The sequence below is a fragment of the Camelina sativa genome, chromosome 15, assembly GCF_030686135.1.
Source record: "Camelina sativa cultivar CO46 ecotype springtype chromosome 15, ASM3068613v1".
Taxonomy (NCBI): domain Eukaryota; kingdom Viridiplantae; phylum Streptophyta; class Magnoliopsida; order Brassicales; family Brassicaceae; genus Camelina; species Camelina sativa.
The window spans coordinates 16,068,585-16,085,985 of record NC_141894.1 but is presented as its reverse complement, the minus strand read 5'-3'; the positions used below and the strand labels follow the sequence as shown (position 1 = coordinate 16,085,985).

Genomic DNA, 17,401 nt, shown 5'->3' with positions numbered 1-17,401 from the left:
TTGATATAACTTGAAGGTGAATGTTACATGTGCGTTTGGGGGAATCCACTAAGAAACAACAGTGCGGTTAGGTGTAAATTAGATTAGTTAAGTACAGTGATGGTTCCTTTGACAGAAAAGGTACAATGATGGGTCCAGACTCATGACAAGACATGGCTAGTCGTGTTTCCCATGTTCTGGTTCTGCATATCTTGTTTGTTTACTTCAAAATCGGGACTGTTACTTAATTGTGCCGACATCTTACGACATTAAAAACAATTAAACTTTCACTGATTAAAGATTAAGAACGCTGGAAAAAACATTATAATGTTTTGATTGGCGATTCGAGATCAATGGCTTTGACGGTTATCGATCAATTACACGGTTCGACGAGGTGGTTGGAAGCAAAAAGTTTAGCGTTGCGATTTCTAAACCACTATTTGGGACGATACTAACCATTTTTAACATCATCATCAAGAATACTCAATATTTTGTTTACTACATACATACTCATGACGGAGTATTTAGGAGAGTTGCGGCTAACAAAGTAACACCTCCAGCTGCTCTAGTCACTCACTCTCCTTGTTTAAAACAAACTATATAACCCCTTGTGGGTATAAAGAGCTAGCAAGTGGCAGTGGGCCAAGTTCTTCCTAGTATGGTTAAAAGAAGAAAAAATAAATAAATGAAAAAAAGACAAGTTCCGTTATGCAATCGCAACCGCAACCCCAAACGCTTTTGTTTTTGCTATTGTCATTCTATGTTATCAGTTTGGACCAATTTTGGTGTTAGTTATTGTGTTTGGGGTTTTTAACCTTTTCGCGATCTCATGTCTCTGACTCAGCCACGTTTCATCACTTCAAGGTGTACACGGATATTAAACCAGAACACACATGCAAAACTCCTTCGAGAAGTTTAGCTCAATCAGACTATTTAAAGCCGTACGTAAGTATTTGTGGCTCAGAGTCACCCGTTACGCTATCTCTTTTGGCATTTAATATTTTTATGATCTTGAGGTAAGCCACATCGTGTGCCGATATGATATATGTTTCTTAACCATTAATTAAATTATTCTTTTTTATTTTTCTCAAATGTTACAAAATATGTTATTCATTTTTTGGATGAGGGTTCCACGCACCCAATCTATTTTGGATTTTCTAACCAAAAATATATATATTTTTGTAATAGTCCAAATCTAAATAACTTTTTGCTGGCAAAAATAATTTGAAATCATGAATTATTATTACATAAATTTATATAAATTTGATTACGACGTACAAATCTTTTATTTGGTCACTTGTTCTAGATCATATTATTCACGAATATGAATTGTCAATTAGTATGTCTATTCTTAGGTAGAGAAAAAAAAAACCAATGCAATAATGATAGTGTTGTGACAGAACCGGGATCGACTGTATTATTAAAATTCGATAGACGTCATAGTGGAATTAAACTCCCATTAAAATGTGAGTTTTTTCACATTTTAATCTACATACTTATCAACTGCTCAATTGTATACATACTTATCATGCATGGTTTATAGAGTTTTGTATAAGTTATAATGTTATATATTGGGATGGGGACAAAAGAAAAAAGAGTTTTAAACGAGCCAAACGACACGCCATACGAACACCCACTCTATACCTCCATATTCTTAGCATCTCTTTGAAAACTGATTTGTATTCTTGCTTTTGTTTTATCAGATGTGTCTCATGTTTCCAACCAAAATTATAATTTTATGGTACATATCCATCGAGACTATTCAAATCTTTCCTTTTCCTTTTTTAAGCTTGCAGTACAGAACGAAATGAGATGACCGCCGTTTACCAGAACATCAAATGTACTTAGTTTGAAACATCATTTCTAGTTAATTTTATGTAAAGAAACAATACTATTAGAAAATAATCACGTTTTTTGTACAACCTATATACATCTTTATTCTTTTATATATAACCGTAGCTTATTTATTTTTTATTTATTTCATCCACGTAAGTTGATATCGACCGGTTTTGAAATAACCAAAAATGTTCAATAAGAATCTTTGTTGATTCGATTTCATTTGCGCTCAATATATTATTATTCATGTTCAAACTTAGCAAATCAAGTTTTTCATCACTAGGAAAGATTTTGAGATATAGGTCGATCGTGATATACAAACAAAGTCCTTGGATGACTTTGGGTTATCGTAAGATGGTATTCTAGTCTTGTGTCTATCAAATCATTCGTTCTTCCATTTTAATAAAGTTTTATTAGTAGTTTTTTCTTTCTACTGCATTTAACTATTTAAATTGGTAATATAGTTATATGAATTGATTACAAAGTTCAAACATGTTGAAAAACCAGATTGACGGAAACATCAACAAACCAAGATAAATTTATGGATATTGTTGATATAGAAACCCATAGAGTAGCCCAGCCCGACCAATCAATGAAGGAAGAAGGCATTAGAAAGACTACCGAGGCATTCCGGGCTCGGATGAAGGACAGTCTCGAAATGGCACAGTAAACTTGGACGAATAAAAGAATTGTAATTGAAAAGGCTACACTTCCTCGAATAAAACAACAATTTAATTTGCTGGTTTGATTGAAAATGATCTGCGTTAGGCTTTTGGTGGAAATCGGTAAGAACAGTAAAGAAACGATGTACTGGATTTGTATTAACTAGTTCTTAGTATTTTACTATTTTAAGATTACAAGGTGTCATTTTCTCTCGTTCATATTTAAACTATGAGTAAAGTTTTAATGTTTTTTTTTTTTGGTAAAATGTGAAGTTTTTAATGTTTTTTTCGATTCATGAAATATGATATATATTATTTTATTTTATTTTTGTGTGTTTTTTTCTAGGTTTGATGGTCGGTTAGGTCAAGTCGTGGGTAGGTACATCAGGGACAACGCTAGCAATGACGATATGAATTTCATTGTTCCTGATTATCAGTCCGTCTATCATTTGCAAACCTTAAGAGATGCGAGAGATTACTTTAATGCACATCCACAGCCCTTCGGTGAACGTGGTACCCTGATTCATGAATTACAGCTTTTGCTTGGGGTTGTAGATGCTCATATTTCTCATATGGCATAAGGTAAAGTTAATAAAATTTTTATTTTACTATATATTTCTGCACTTGTCGCAGCTATCATGAGCTGAATCTATCTTCTCTTGCAGGAGAAGAAGATCTACAACTTCACGATTGAGGAGATGAAAGGGTATTCCTCGGATCTGGATGAAATTGATGAGGGGTGGATTCAGGGGAGTCCACCGTTGTAGAACAAGCATTCGATCGTTGAAAGCCCAAAGACCACGTCTGATAACCATCTCCATGGATTCTTCAGAAGAGAATGTGAATTGAAATTGATTCCCTGGGATAATACGCCCATGGACCAAACCGGTTGGCCCCAAATCCTTGGCATAGAAGCGATGATTGAACAAAGGTTTTGGCGACGTGGCATGACCGGTCTTCCCATAAGGATGAAACGATTTTCCGTTTGTGCTCTTGCTACGACTGCTTCCGGAAGAGCGATTGGTTCTTCATCAAAACCCATATTGATGTCTTGTATCGCTCTTCTCAAATTATCTACCATTTTCACACGAACTTTATAATATCGAAAGAGAAAAGTAAGAAGTGAAGTGATTACTTGGTTTTGGGTTGTGTGAAACTTCAAATTCTGACTTGGAGTATATATATAGGGCGTCCTGATAACTGCCAATGTTGCATCACGTTGCAATTGAGAGGGCAACATGGAGATAACCGTCAGAAAAGTTGGGAGAAAACTGTCCATATCGCCGAAAAAATCGAGACAAATCGTCCCTCTAAAATCACTGATGAAAAAGGTGAATAACCGTTGAATTGCCTTCGCGGTCGCCTCTCTCTCTCTCTCTCATTTTTATAACTTTCCTTCTCTTTTTTTTTTTTTTTACTGTTAAAATTTTACCTTTTTGATTTTTTTAACAAGAGACAAACATAAGTTCTATGACACGTTCCTTCACTAATTTACTTATTTTATGTTTTTTAGATAGAGGGTCTTTTTTAATTTAATATTTGTATAAAAACAACTTTGTCATACCCAGTTGGAGCGTTGTTGGCCTTATATCACAAATATGTCTTATTATAATTATATGATTTCACATAAATATTTGATTTATTTTTATGATATTAATTAAAAATTAGTTTGTTCATAAAATACATTTAGTTTTTTCTCTCTTAAAATATTTAATTTATATAAGATACATCTGTTAAATATTTGTATAAAAACAACCTTGTCATATCCAGTTGAAGCGTTGTTGGCCTTATATCACAAATATGTCTTATTATAATTATATGATTTCACATAAATATTTGACTTATTTTTATGATATTAATTAAAAATTAGTTTGTTCATAAAATACATTTTGTTTTTTCTCTTTTAAAATATTTAATTTATATAAGATATTTATTAAAAAATCATGAAAGGTTAGTTTTTTTTACTATATATACAAAAATTAGTAAATTATGTACCGAAAGAACATTCGATTGTGAATAATGTTAAAAAACAAAAGAACAGATTTCTGAATGGTGTATATATGTATTTAATTTTAATACTGTTACCTTTCAACAAAGTAGACTAATAATAATTTGACAAAAGAAAACAATTTACTCGTTTCTTGACTTTTCAACATAATTTTAGAATAATGCCATCTATATGATCGATGTGGACAGGTAACCAAATTACCATGTCTATAGGTTTTGTTTTCAAGTTGTTGTATATATAAAAGGATTAGTCAACTTTTAGCAAGGTGATGATGATGAGTAATTAATTTTAAGAAAATATGATATTTTTCTAACTACATACTTACTAGTATTAAATAAAAATATACTCCACAATTCGTGATACATTCTCGAAGAACATTATTTACTAAGTGACTGGACTAAAAAAACATGCAAAATGCATGGGTAACTTAATCAAAGTGGTGAGATTGGACTCATTGACAAGTCTCTTTAGAATAGTGTATTAGTCTCTCACATGCCTAGAGCAGCCGTTGGACTCATCCGGACCGTTGCAAGTAATATCGGACTAGTTTTTTTTTTTTGCAATGCTTTTTTTTGCAAAATAACTTTTCTACTCGCCATTTTACCATTAATCTTCAATAAATATTTACTGAAGATTAATGGTAAAATGGCGAATTATAGAATAATATGCATTATATTCCATCGTTATATATCATCATCATTAAGTTTGTAAAATTATATTAAAAAAAATTAAGTGAAGTCTTTAATGAAAACCCGAAATCTATGTTTAGAATTTAAAAACTTTAATGTCTATGTATATACCGTTAAAAATTTAAAAACTTTACCGGTGTATATACCGTTAAATCTGGATATCAAGCCTTGCAGAAAAAACCGGCAAATGACTCCTATGTCTCGGGTCCCAATATTATTCTTTTACAGGCATTTGTCTGGCAGATTCGGTGTCCACCAAAACTTAAACATTTTTTGTGACAAGCAATTACGGGTTTCATAGCGACAACAACTAATCTGCGGCGACGCGGACTGAGTTGTGATTTGGAATGTGCGATTTGTGGTGGGGCGGAGGAGACAGTCAATCATGCCCTTTTCTTATGCCCTCCGGCTAGACAGGTTTGGGGATTATCCCAATTACCAACATCTTCGGGTGTTTTTCCTTCTGATTTGGTTTTTGCTAATATGGATTCACTATTTTGGAGATTTAAGGATATTCTTTCGGCGGAGGTATTTCCGTGGATTCTATGGTATATATGGAAGGCCAGAAATGATAAATTATTTAGCAATTTGGACTCAAATCCGCTAGCGATTTTACGGATAGCGGAAGAGGAAGCAAAGCTTTGGTCTTTAGCCCAAGAGGAACCTTTCGGATCCTTACCACAGGGTGTGCCTCGACCTTCCTCTATGTCTACGGTTCATACTAGAGATGCAATTATCGGATATGGCACTAGCTACCGATGTTTTGTGGATGGATCCTGGAAGGCGACTGACCAGTTTACAGGTAGAGGATGGCAATGCATTTCTCTCGAGGGAGAATCTCCCACTATGGGTGCATCTAATTCTCGCCGTAGCTTGTCACCCCTCCATGCAGAAGTGGAAGCCCTCATATGGGCAATGCGATGTATGATTGGTGCGGACAATGAGAAAGTTGTTTTTCTCACAGATTGTTCTGATTTGGTGAAGATGGTGTCTTCGCCTTCCGAGTGGCCTGCTTTCAAGACATATTTGGACGCTATTGAAGACGACAAGAATGAATTCTTATCTTTCTCTGTAGTTCAGATTCCCAGATCACAGAATGGTAGTGTGGACAAACTGGCGCGTCGTGCTAGAGTGGAGTCGCATCCAATTAACTTTGTGAACAATTTTCTTGTATTCTGCTGGCAAAAAAAAAAAAAAAAACTTGAATGTCTATGTGAAATTTTATTTTAACACTTTAAGGCATGTAAGTTAACCAAACTTACCAAACTTACCTATAGCAAAAGAATCTACGGTTGAAACAAGTTGAACTAATTTAAACGTATTTATACCAGCCAGTTTTAAAATTTTAAAATAAATGAAAATAACACAGTAAAAATTTAGGGCATACCCCTCACTTAGATTTAAGAATTAAGATTATCTACGAAACAAAAATAACCCAAAACAAAGAGATGTATAAAAAAATAAATCCTTGAATCTTTCACATGCACGGTCCTAGCTACTAAACAAAAAAAAACACCACTCTGTCTTGGCTGACGTGTGTATCGCGAGAGGCTTCGTTATAAATACGTAAATAACTTCTCTATGTCCCTTCCACGGTCCCTTAAACAGAAAAAAAAAAAAAAAAAAGAGAGAGAGAGATACGAAAAAACAATTATATGGAGAACGGCAAATGCAACGGTGGCTCGACGGTGAAGTTACCGGAGATCAAGTTCACCAAGCTTTTCATCAACGGCCAGTTCATTGACGCCGCATCAGGTTCTTTTTTCTTTGTTAACTTCACTATTTGCTTCTTCCTTTTTCATAATTCAAACGTTGACCCAAATCACTCCTGTTTTCTGATTTTGGCTCAAATCTTTTTTCTCAATCACATATAACCATATCAATAGCCTCAAAAAGTATATCTATTACGCTTTGGGTAAAAAAAAAGTAAAACAAACAAACCGCGGTTTGTGATTTGTGAGTATAGTACGGTGGTTGTGGTTCGGTAGATCAGTATTGAGTGGTCTGCAAAACAAAACTATTTGAAAAAGGGAAAACAACAAATTATAGTTTTTATGAATAGAGAAACATGTTCCACTATAAAACACGAATACTTTGTTGGTCTACCCTGACATTTTTTCTTCTCCACCACAAGTTTCATCAATTTCTTCTTTTCTATATATATATTTTTTTTTTGAGAAGTCGAGATGATAAAGGCTTATGCTTTGTCCTTTATCAATGAAAGATAAAAAATTTATGATTCGTAGATTGAACCGGGTGGTTATGATTTGACATACGTTTGGGTTACAAAAAAATATAGGGAAGACGTTCGAGACGATTGACCCAAGGAACGGTGAAGTGATCGCTCAAATAGCTGAAGGAGACAAAGAAGATGTTGACTTGGCTGTTAAGGCCGCACGACACGCCTTCGACCATGGTCCTTGGCCTCGCATGACCGGCTTCGTACGTTTCCTCCACTTATTCGTTTTTTTTTTTATTTTTATTTTACTGCACCTAATTTGATTAACAACTTATTATTGGTGTTTCTTATACTATAAACCAATTTAATTGTTAATATTTTTGCTGTTAATTAATGTGGTCCCGGGTCATTCTTTTTTTGTGTCTTATTTTTAGTGAAACTCATTGATTTGATATGCACAATTTTTTAACTGTCAATCGTGTTATCTGAAGAGAAGAGAACGAGAGAGGTTTGACTTCTTATTTTGCGGGTGGGTGTCACTTTCATGTTGTTAAACATAAACGTGTTACCCATATTAGTTCAGCATATTTCCTAATCAAACTTTAAAGCTTATGATAAATTAATCTTTACATGGTTGTTTGCAATTTGGACTAGTACTCTCTCTATTTAACGTGACGTGACTATTCTTCCTTAGTTTTTTTTTTTTTTGTGATATTTGTGTTAGCTATAATAAAAGTATAGCTAGTGTTTTTCTTCACTTAACCAAGTTTGGTGGATGTGATTTGAACAGGAGAGGGGAAGGCTTATGAATAAATTCGCAGACTTGATAGAGCAAAACGTAGAAGAATTGGCCAAACTTGATGCCGTTGACGGCGGAAAGCTATTCCAATGGGGGAAATTAGCTGATATTCCGGCCACAGCCAATAATTTTCGGTATAATGCGGGTGCGGCGGATAAGATCCACGGTGAGACTCTAAAAATGACACGACAGTCTTTGTTTGGATACACACTAAAAGAACCAGTTGGAGTGGTTGGTCACATTATCCCTTGGAATTTCCCAAGCATTATGTTTGCCACCAAGGTGGCTCCATCTATGGCTGCTGGTTGCACAATGGTGGTCAAGCCAGCTGAGCAGACTTCCCTCTCTGCTCTGTTCTATGCCCATCTCGCCAAAGAAGTAAGTCCGTAGATTTCTAGCTTTAACTTGTTCAAATATTTGCTATAGTATAGAAAAGTTGATTAGGACCGCAATTTGCTTTAAACGAAATTTACTTTAATAATAGATTCATTTTTTAAGCCTATAATTACGTAGGCTTAAAACATTATAAAAGTTGTGGTTTCGTTTGAAAAGAAAAACAAACTAATTTAACATGTAATTAAAGAAACTTAAACGCAACAAAGACGATAGAAACCTAACAGTCTTTAGACATTTTTGTGTGACCAAAAAAACAGGCGGGAATTCCTGATGGTGTGCTCAACATTGTACCTGGTTTTGGATCAACTGCTGGAGCAGCAATTGCCTCACATATGGACATAGACAAAGTAAGATCTATCGTCTTATCATAGTGACTAGTCATGTTGTTGTGTGGATGTGTAAATCTTGAACCTTCTCTGTATATGTTATGATCAGGTTAGTTTCACGGGATCAACAGATGTTGGGAGAAAGATAATGCAAGCCGCGGCCGCAAGTAATCTCAAAAAAGTTTCCCTTGAATTAGGCGGGAAATCGCCTCTTCTCATATTCAACGACGCTGATATTGACAAAGCCGCCGAGCTTGCGCTTCTCGGTTGCTTCTACAACAAGGTATCATAGTGACCAATCAATAATGATATTGATAATGTACAACATGTATTAATTTGGTTGATGTACAGGGTGAGATTTGTGTGGCGAGCTCCCGTGTGTTTGTTCAAGAAGGTATATACGATAAGGTTGTGGAGAAGTTAGTGGAGAAGGCTAAAAACAGGACCGTTGGTGACCCTTTTGATTCCACTTCTGAACAAGGACCTCAAGTAAAGAAAAAAGAACTAATGTTCTTGATTTGAGTATTACTTAAAAGTGAGATTATGATTTTTGATTATATGGGTTTGTTTGTTCAGGTGGATAAAAGACAATTTGAGAAGATCCTTTCTTACATCGAGCACGGCAAAAACGAAGGAGCGACCTTATTAACCGGAGGGAAAGCCATCGGAGATAAAGGATACTTCATTGAACCAACTATATTCACAGATGTCACTGTAAGTCACACATTCACAAATTAGATGCATCTACAGTTTTAACTATACAGTATATGTAACTGTTGTTAATCTTTGTTAATTACAGGAGGATATGAAGATATACCAAGATGAAATCTTTGGACCAGTCATGTCACTGATGAAATTCAAGTAAACTTTAAAAATTAAAACTTACAATCTCTTCTCAAATCTCAATCATTGTCTCGTTCCATGTAACAATAATTAAAATCTCTAAAAAAATTGCTTGCGCAGGACGGTAGAGGAAGGGATCAAATGGGCAAACAACACGAAATACGGCCTTGCAGCAGGAATAGTAAGCCAAGACATAGACTTGATCAACACGGTTTCAAGGTCAATCAAAGCTGGAATCGTTTGGGTTAACTGCTACTTCGGGTTTGATCTTGACTGTCCTTACGGTGGCTACAAGATGAGTGGCAATTGTCGTGAAAGCGGCTTGGACGCTCTCGACAACTTTCTACAAACCAAATCCGTAGTTATGCCTCTTCACAATTCCCCTTGGATGTAACAAAATTGTTTATAACAAAGAGCAAACTTAAAGAATCAAACAATAATAAAAAAAACTTCAAGCAAGCTTTGTACTTTTTTCTTTATTTCTTCAATACGTTTTGTTTTTTTTTTTCTTTTTGAAATTTTTGTGTCAAACAATAATTATACTGTCTATACTTTCATTGCATTTATTACCAAACAAAAACAACAGTTTCTTTTTTTTTTACTTTTTTTTTTTTTTTTTTTTTTTTTTTTTACTTTTTTACTTTTTTTACATTAGCAAAATACTAAAAACTAAAACGACAGCGTTTTACTCATTTCCCAATTTTGCCCCTAAGTTTAACACCAAGAACCTTCTCCATCTTGGCAAGCACGGCTTGGTTCGGAACAGCTTTACCATTCTCATATTCCTGAACCACCTGAATCCGTTCATTAATCTGTTTCGCCAGATCCGCCTGCGACATCTTCTTCTCCAATCTCGCCTTCTGTATCATCAACCTTACCTCCGCCTTCACACGATCCATCGCCGCAGGCTCTGTTTCTTCCTCAAGCTTCTTGGTGTTAATCACCGGAACCGCCGTCGATTTCCCCTTTTTGTTCGAACCGGCATCGAATTTCTTAACCGTTTGAACCGCCACGCCGCTTCTTAGCGCTGCGTTAACCGCTTTCGGATCGCGTAGGTCTTGGCTCTTTTGTTTTGATTTGTGGAGAACCACTGGTTCCCAGTCTTGTGTCACTGCTCCTGGGTATCTGCTCGGCATTTTTTCGTCTCTGATTGAGAAAGAGAACAACGTAAATCGTAGATGATAGATATTGAAATTGAGAACGATGATGATGAGGTGATTGAAAGGATTATGAGATTTTTTTATAGACGAAGAAGACTAGTTTCTGGAGAATTCGATCATCTTTTTTTTCCTCCATGTTCGTCTCTGGAACGTTCTTAAGAGATGGATCTACGTGTCATTAACAAAGTTGGACTCGGATACAGCAAATTATCTGATTGGTTGGTTTTCTTATAACTATAAATATCAAAACCAAACCATTTTTTGGTATAGTTGAATCGTGATTTAATTCGGTTTAAATTCGGGTCCCGGGTTAACCGAACCGAATTCGCACGAATAGCGATGCATATCCAACGGTACACAGTAATAGAAGAGAATCAGACGGTCACTAAAGCCCCAAAGAGTGAACAGTCTAACAAAAAAAGTAGCCCTGAGGAAGTGAGTGACGGACGTTTCCGCCATTTCTAGTTTCTACGACGGGAGGCGAAATTTTTTTGGCGCCAATCTTCCCTCCCCTTCTCGATTTCGTCTCTAAGCTCAAAACATCCTTTCTCGCTTTCTCTCTCTCACTCACGCAGTTCCAAAATGCAGCGTCAGAGATCGATTTTGTCTTTCTTTCAAAAACCCTCGCCGGCGAGTACTAAGGGTTTGGTTTCCGGCGATGCTACTAGCGGCGGAGGAGGAGGAGGAGGAGGAGGAAAATCACGAATTACTGTGAAGGAAGGGGATGGTAAAGGCGACGCTTCGGTACGCGTTCCTGTATCGAAATCTGTGGATGAGGTTAGAGGAACGGATACTCCGCCGGAGAAGATTCCGCGTCGTGTCTTGCCGTCCGGATTTAAGCCGGCTGAATCCGCCGCCAGAGGTGGAGCTTCGTCGCTGTTCACTAATATTATGCATAAGTTTGTGAAGGTCGATGATCGAGATTGTTCTGGAGCAAGGTACTACTAATCTTCGTTTTCTCTAATATTTGAATCATTAGCTAGAGAGAGATCTTTTGCCTCAGTAAATATTAGTCTTGTAATGTATTATGTCAATGTGGAGGTTTTGATTAGTATCATTGTTTGAAATGTTACAGGCAGGCCAGGAGCCGAGAACATGTTGTTCCGTGTGATGATTCGTCCGTATGTGTGAAGAAGGATGACAAAGTTTTTCCTGAATTTCGTTCCAATAATGGTCAGTCTCAAGAAAGAGGCCATGCTTTTAGCTTCAGTGGGAGAGCTGATATAAGACCAGTAGAAGATGATGATGTTCCTGGTCCAGAAACACCAGGGATGCGTCCAAGTGTTTCTCGTTTGAAGCGAGTTTTGGAGGATGGAATGACTTCTAAGGAGAATAAGCTCCCTGTATTGGATTCTAGCAAAAGGCTGAAATTGCTTCAAGATCCAGTTTGTGGAGAGAAGAAAGAAGTAAACGAAGGAACCAAATTTGAATGGCTTGAGCCTTCTCGTATCAGGGACGCTAACAGACGACGTCCTGATGATCCACTTTATGACAGGAAGACCCTATACATACCACCTGATGTTTTCAAGAAAATGTCTGCATCGCAAAAGCAATATTGGAGTGTCAAGAGGGAATATATGGATATTGTCCTGTTCTTTAAAGTGGTTAGTCAATATCAATCTTGTGTTCAATTCATTTCTCAATTTGATTTCTTCACTTACACCTCTGCATACATTATGTTCTTCTCAGGGAAAATTTTATGAGCTGTATGAGCTAGATGCAGAATTAGGTCACAAAGAGCTTGACTGGAAGATGACCATGAGCGGTGTCGGAAAATGCAGACAGGTAAATTAGTTGAAACTAACTGGCCTGCTGGAATCATTGTGTCTATAAATTTTGACGGCCCCCTTTGTATCAGGTTGGTATCTCTGAAAGTGGGATAGATGAGGCAGTGCAAAAGCTATTAGCTCGTGGGTAAGGGAACCATCATACTTTATGGAATTATTTACTGCTACGGTTAGGATTTGAAATAAAAAAGAAATCAGTTAGGATTCTGAGAACCTAGGATGTTTTCTTCTTCGTTATCGTTTATAATAAGTCTTTTCATAGAGGAGTAACAAACAAAACTTGCACAATATTTGTGTACTCACTAACAAGGTATATACCCTGCCAACCTTTGCTAGTTCACTGTAGCAACAGTTACAGATGATATATGTTGACTTATATGTGTTACACTCATTTTTGTTGAAACTGGATAGTTATACATGCTTCCAGCAAATACTAGCATGCAGGTTCATATGTTTTCCTATTCCACTAATTATGTATTGAAACACTCGTTGTTTCTTTTGAAAGATATAAAGTTGGACGAATTGAGCAGCTAGAAACTTCGGACCAAGCAAAAGCCAGAGGTGCTAATACTGTAAGTTTCCTTGGGACAGATCAACGAGGGTGTAGTAGACTGTTCTTGATCGTTTTTTTCTTTTTCTGTACACTATTTTTATGCTGTAATTAACTCAATGGCTATTTTGATCTGACTATCAGATAATTCCAAGGAAGCTAGTTCAGGTATTAACTCCATCAACAGCATGCGAGGGTAACATCGGGCCTGATGCCGTCCATCTTCTTGCTATAAAAGAGGTTTGATATTCATCTTATAAGTTAAGTTCGAGTCCTTGAAGGTTACACTCTTCTTTAACGATCTTCCATCAAGCAGTGTAAGGATTTGGGATCAGAAATTCAAGATTTGCTGCTTTGTTTTATATACAAGAAATTCCATTAATTTTTTTTTGTAAGCTGCAGAATAAAGTCTCTGTTTAAGAATCTTTAAATGTGAAGGGACTCAATCTTTTTAACTGAATTTCATACTTTCTTACAACTATCATAGTCTGCAATTGTATGTCAAGCCTTACATTGCCATGATAAAGTAGCTGTTCAGGAATTGCCTTTGGTTACATTGCCTAATTGTTTGATGTCGATTTTTCTTCTAAATCGTGATTTTTAGATCAAAATGGAGCTAGAAAAGTGTTCAACTGTGTATGGATTTGCTTTTGTTGACTGTGCTGCCTTGAGGTTTTGGGTTGGGTCCATCAGCGATGATGCATCGTGTGCTGCTCTTGGAGCTTTATTGATGCAGGTAAGCAAGTGTGTTCGGTATCTTATGCGTACCATTTGACTTCGTGTGCATATATTTGGTTTGCAGGAATTAATTATGAACACCATTTGGTTTTTTTTCCAGGTTTCTCCAAAGGAAGTGGTATATGACAGTAAAGGTAAACTGCTTGTATGATTGTATCACCAGTTTTTTTGTCAAACAGAATTTAAGGTAAATGACACTTGTTAATTTAAGTGCATAAATGTTTAAATGTAGGGCTATCAAGAGAAGCCCAAAAGGCTCTACGGAAATATACATTGACAGGTACTATTTCAGGAAACGAAAATATGCTCTTCATAGATCATCATGTAGACTCAGTGTGCAGATTCGTGCATGAAAATCTGTCTTCGTTTAGTTTCTCTTCCAATGATAGATCTTTTAAACATTGCTAATATATATGATGTTTATGTTTCAATTTAATAGGGTCTACGGCGGTACAGTTGGCTCCAGTACCACAAGTGATGGGAGACACGGATGCTGCTGGAGTTAGAAATATAATAGAATCTAACGGATACTTTAAAGCTTCTTCTGAATCATGGAACGGTGCTGTTGATGGTCTAAATGAATGTGATGTTGCCCTTAGTGCCCTTGGAGAGCTAATTAATCATCTGTCTAGGCTAAAGGTTTGTTGGCTTGGCTAGTTTTTGCTTTTCACAAGTTTAGCAAAGGAACTCTTCGTAACTTACAGTTTCTATCTTCTTGCAGCTGGAAGATGTACTTAAGCATGGGGATATTTTTCCGTACCAAGTTTACAGGGGCTGTCTTAGAATTGATGGCCAAACGATGGTAAATCTTGAGATATTTAACAATAGCTGTGATGGTGGTCCTTCAGGCAAGTGTATATATTCATTTTATAGCCTAGGAAAATATATACTAATACTTGGTACGGATATCCAGTAAGTAATAGCCGAAGTTTGTTTACCTCTGCAGGGACCTTGTACAAATATCTTGATAACTGTGTTAGCCCAACTGGTAAGCGGCTCTTAAGGAATTGGATCTGCCATCCACTTAAAGATGTAGTAAGCATCAATAAACGGCTTGATGTAGTTGAAGAGTTCACAGCAAACTCAGAAGTTATTGAAATCACTGGCCAGTATCTCCGTAAACTTCCAGATTTAGAAAGACTCCTCGGACGCATTAAGTCTAGCGTTCAATCATCAGCCTATGTTTTCCCTGCTCTTCTGGGGAAAAAAGTGCTGAAACAACGAGTAAGTGTCAATCACATATTTTCTAAGTAATGTCTTCCATGATTTGTAAGGGAGCATTATGGGTCTAGCTTCTATTGCAATATGTCTGGAGTCTGGTTAACGATGACATTTGACTAAACTCATTGCACTGCAGGTTAAAGCATTTGGGCAAATTGTGAAAGGGTTCAGAAGTGGAATTGATTTGTTGTTGGCTCTACAGAAGGAATCAAATATGATGAGTTTGCTTTGTAAACTCTGTAAACTTCCTGTATTAGTTGGGAAAAGTGGGCTAGAGCTATTCCTTTCTCAATTCGAAGCAGCCATAGATAGCGACTTTCCAAATTATCAGGTGCACATCTATCTTGCATATTCATATATTTGGCAAATAAATTCTGTCACTGCTCAAAGACACACTCCCAGTGCTTAATAGCTTTGATCGACGTTCATTCATTCTTAAATTTGCTTCAGCATGTGCATTTATTAGCAGATAAACTTGTATAGCTTGTTAGTTCGTTCATACTGTTAATATCATCTGCCCGGGGTTACTAAAAGAATTTGCTTTTTGTTCCTGGTTTTTTTTTTTCTGGAATACGAGTTCAGTTTGGTATATGGTTGGATATGTATCTAACTTGAACTTATTAATGTTGTATCAGAACCAAGATATGACAGAGGAGAATGCTGAAACTCTGACAGTACTTTTTGAATTATTTATCGAAAGAGCCACCCAATGGTCTGAGGTCATTCACACCATAAGCTGCCTAGATGTCCTGAGATCTTTTGCAGTCACTGCAAGTCTCTCTGCTGGAAGCATGGCCCGACCTGTTATATTTCCTGATTCAAATCAGAATCAAGAAATAAAAGGGCCAATACTTAAAATCCAAGGACTATGGCATCCATTTGCAGTTGCAGCTGATGGTCAATTGCCTGTTCCAAATGATATACTCCTTGGTGAGGCTAGAAACAGCAGCAACAGCATTCATCCTCGGTCGTTGTTACTGACAGGACCTAACATGGGTGGAAAATCAACTCTTCTGCGTGCAACATGTCTTGCCGTTATCTTTGCCCAAGTTTGTACACACACTTGTTTCATAAATCACTGTTTTTACTCTTCAAGCAACCGTTTTCTAGATATGATATCAACTTATACTCTCTTTTTTTCTTTTCATGTGCAGCTTGGTTGTTATGTGCCTTGTGAGACATGTGAACTCTCCCTTGTGGATACTATTTTCACAAGGCTTGGCGCTTCTGATAGAATCATGACTGGAGAGAGTAAGTTTGTTTTCACAAATTACTTTTTGCTCAGTTATGCGGATTGGTGTTTGAGTTGAAATAACTGGTTTTTTCTTTTTGTAGGTACCTTCTTGGTAGAATGCACTGAGACAGCGTCAGTTCTTCAGAATGCAACTCAGGATTCACTAGTAATACTTGACGAACTGGGCAGAGGAACTAGTACTTTCGATGGATACGCCATTGCATACTCGGTAACCTCCTCTTCTCCTTCAGCCAATACTCGTTTGATTCAACAAAAACATGCAGTTCATTTTGCTGAAACTTGTTGATTTATATCTCAGGTTTTTCGTCACCTGGTAGAGAAAGTCCAATGCCGGATGCTCTTTGCAACGCATTACCACCCTCTCACCAAGGAATTCGCGTCTCACCCACGTGTCACCTCAAAACACATGGCTTGCGCATTCAAATCAAGATCTGATCAAGAACCACGTGGCTGTGACCAAGACCTAGTGTTCTTGTACCGTTTAACGGAGGGAGCTTGTCCTGAGAGCTACGGACTTCAAGTAGCCCTCATGGCTGGAATACCAAACCAAGTTGTTGAGACAGCATCGGACGCTGCTCAAGCCATGAAGAGATCAATTGGGGAAAACTTCAAGTCAAGTGAGCTAAGGTCTGAGTTCTCAAGTCTGCATGAAGAATGGCTCAAGACATTGGTGGGTATCTCTCGAACTGCCCACAACGACAACACCATTGTCGAAGATGACCATGACACGTTGGTTTGCTTATGGCATGAGCTAAAATCCTCTTACTGTCTTCCTCAAGTGAAGGCGATAACCTAATACTCTATCTGAAGCTCTCGTTAAGTTCACTGATGTTTCGTCCTTTTGGAAAATGCTTAAATATCAAATTTAATTTCACCATTCGAACAAAGAGTTGAATCTGCCTGTTTGGCTATGACTAGTAAACAAGACAGAACCCATCCTAACCGAACAGTTTCAAGTAAATCCCACTTCTAT

General features: G+C 36.9%; 4 protein-coding genes across 6 annotated transcripts; 3 read left to right on the top strand and 1 right to left on the bottom strand.

Moving 5' to 3' along the window:
• Positions 1-5,657: 5,657 nt before the first annotated feature.
• Positions 5,658-6,470, top strand: LOC147926709 (uncharacterized). The gene is made up of 2 exons (XM_087487172.1): positions 5,658-6,344; positions 6,414-6,470. Exons 1-2 carry the CDS (start codon positions 5,658-5,660, stop codon positions 6,468-6,470), a joined length of 744 nt encoding a protein of 247 aa, XP_087343298.1.
• Positions 6,471-6,604: 134 nt separating this feature from the next.
• LOC104746994 (aldehyde dehydrogenase family 2 member C4) lies at positions 6,605-10,176 on the top strand. Of its 2 annotated transcripts, none has more exons than XM_010468557.3 (9): positions 6,605-6,929; positions 7,474-7,616; positions 8,144-8,530; positions 8,806-8,895; positions 8,984-9,157; positions 9,226-9,363; positions 9,451-9,588; positions 9,674-9,735; positions 9,838-10,176. In XM_010468557.3, exons 1-9 carry the CDS (start codon positions 6,830-6,832, stop codon positions 10,109-10,111), a joined length of 1,506 nt encoding a protein of 501 aa, XP_010466859.2. In that variant the 5' UTR covers positions 6,605-6,829; the 3' UTR covers positions 10,112-10,176. The 2 variants fall into 2 exon arrangements, with proteins under 2 accessions (XP_010466859.2, XP_087345688.1); XM_087489562.1 differs by having other exon boundaries at positions 6,767-6,929; positions 7,474-7,882.
• A 33-nt stretch (positions 10,177-10,209) lies between these two features.
• Positions 10,210-11,084, bottom strand: LOC104746992 (multiprotein-bridging factor 1c). Its single transcript, XM_010468556.2, has one exon. It carries the CDS (start codon positions 10,851-10,853, stop codon positions 10,407-10,409), a length of 447 nt encoding a protein of 148 aa, XP_010466858.1. The 5' UTR covers positions 10,854-11,084; the 3' UTR covers positions 10,210-10,406.
• LOC104746990 (DNA mismatch repair protein MSH7) lies at positions 11,069-17,315 on the top strand. 2 transcript variants are annotated; one of them, XM_010468554.3, is made up of 17 exons: positions 11,069-11,815; positions 11,953-12,481; positions 12,567-12,662; positions 12,736-12,791; positions 13,170-13,236; positions 13,359-13,454; positions 13,819-13,950; positions 14,053-14,086; positions 14,185-14,232; positions 14,392-14,591; positions 14,674-14,800; positions 14,899-15,176; positions 15,310-15,504; positions 15,809-16,222; positions 16,328-16,424; positions 16,509-16,636; positions 16,727-17,315. In XM_010468554.3, the coding sequence occupies exons 1-17, from the start codon at positions 11,460-11,462 to the stop codon at positions 17,222-17,224; spliced, it is 3,351 nt and encodes a 1,116-aa protein (XP_010466856.2). In that variant the 5' UTR covers positions 11,069-11,459; the 3' UTR covers positions 17,225-17,315. The 2 variants fall into 2 exon arrangements, with proteins under 2 accessions (XP_010466856.2, XP_087345687.1); XM_087489561.1 differs by having other exon boundaries at positions 11,443-11,815; positions 13,359-13,474.
• Positions 17,316-17,401: the final 86 nt, after the last annotated feature.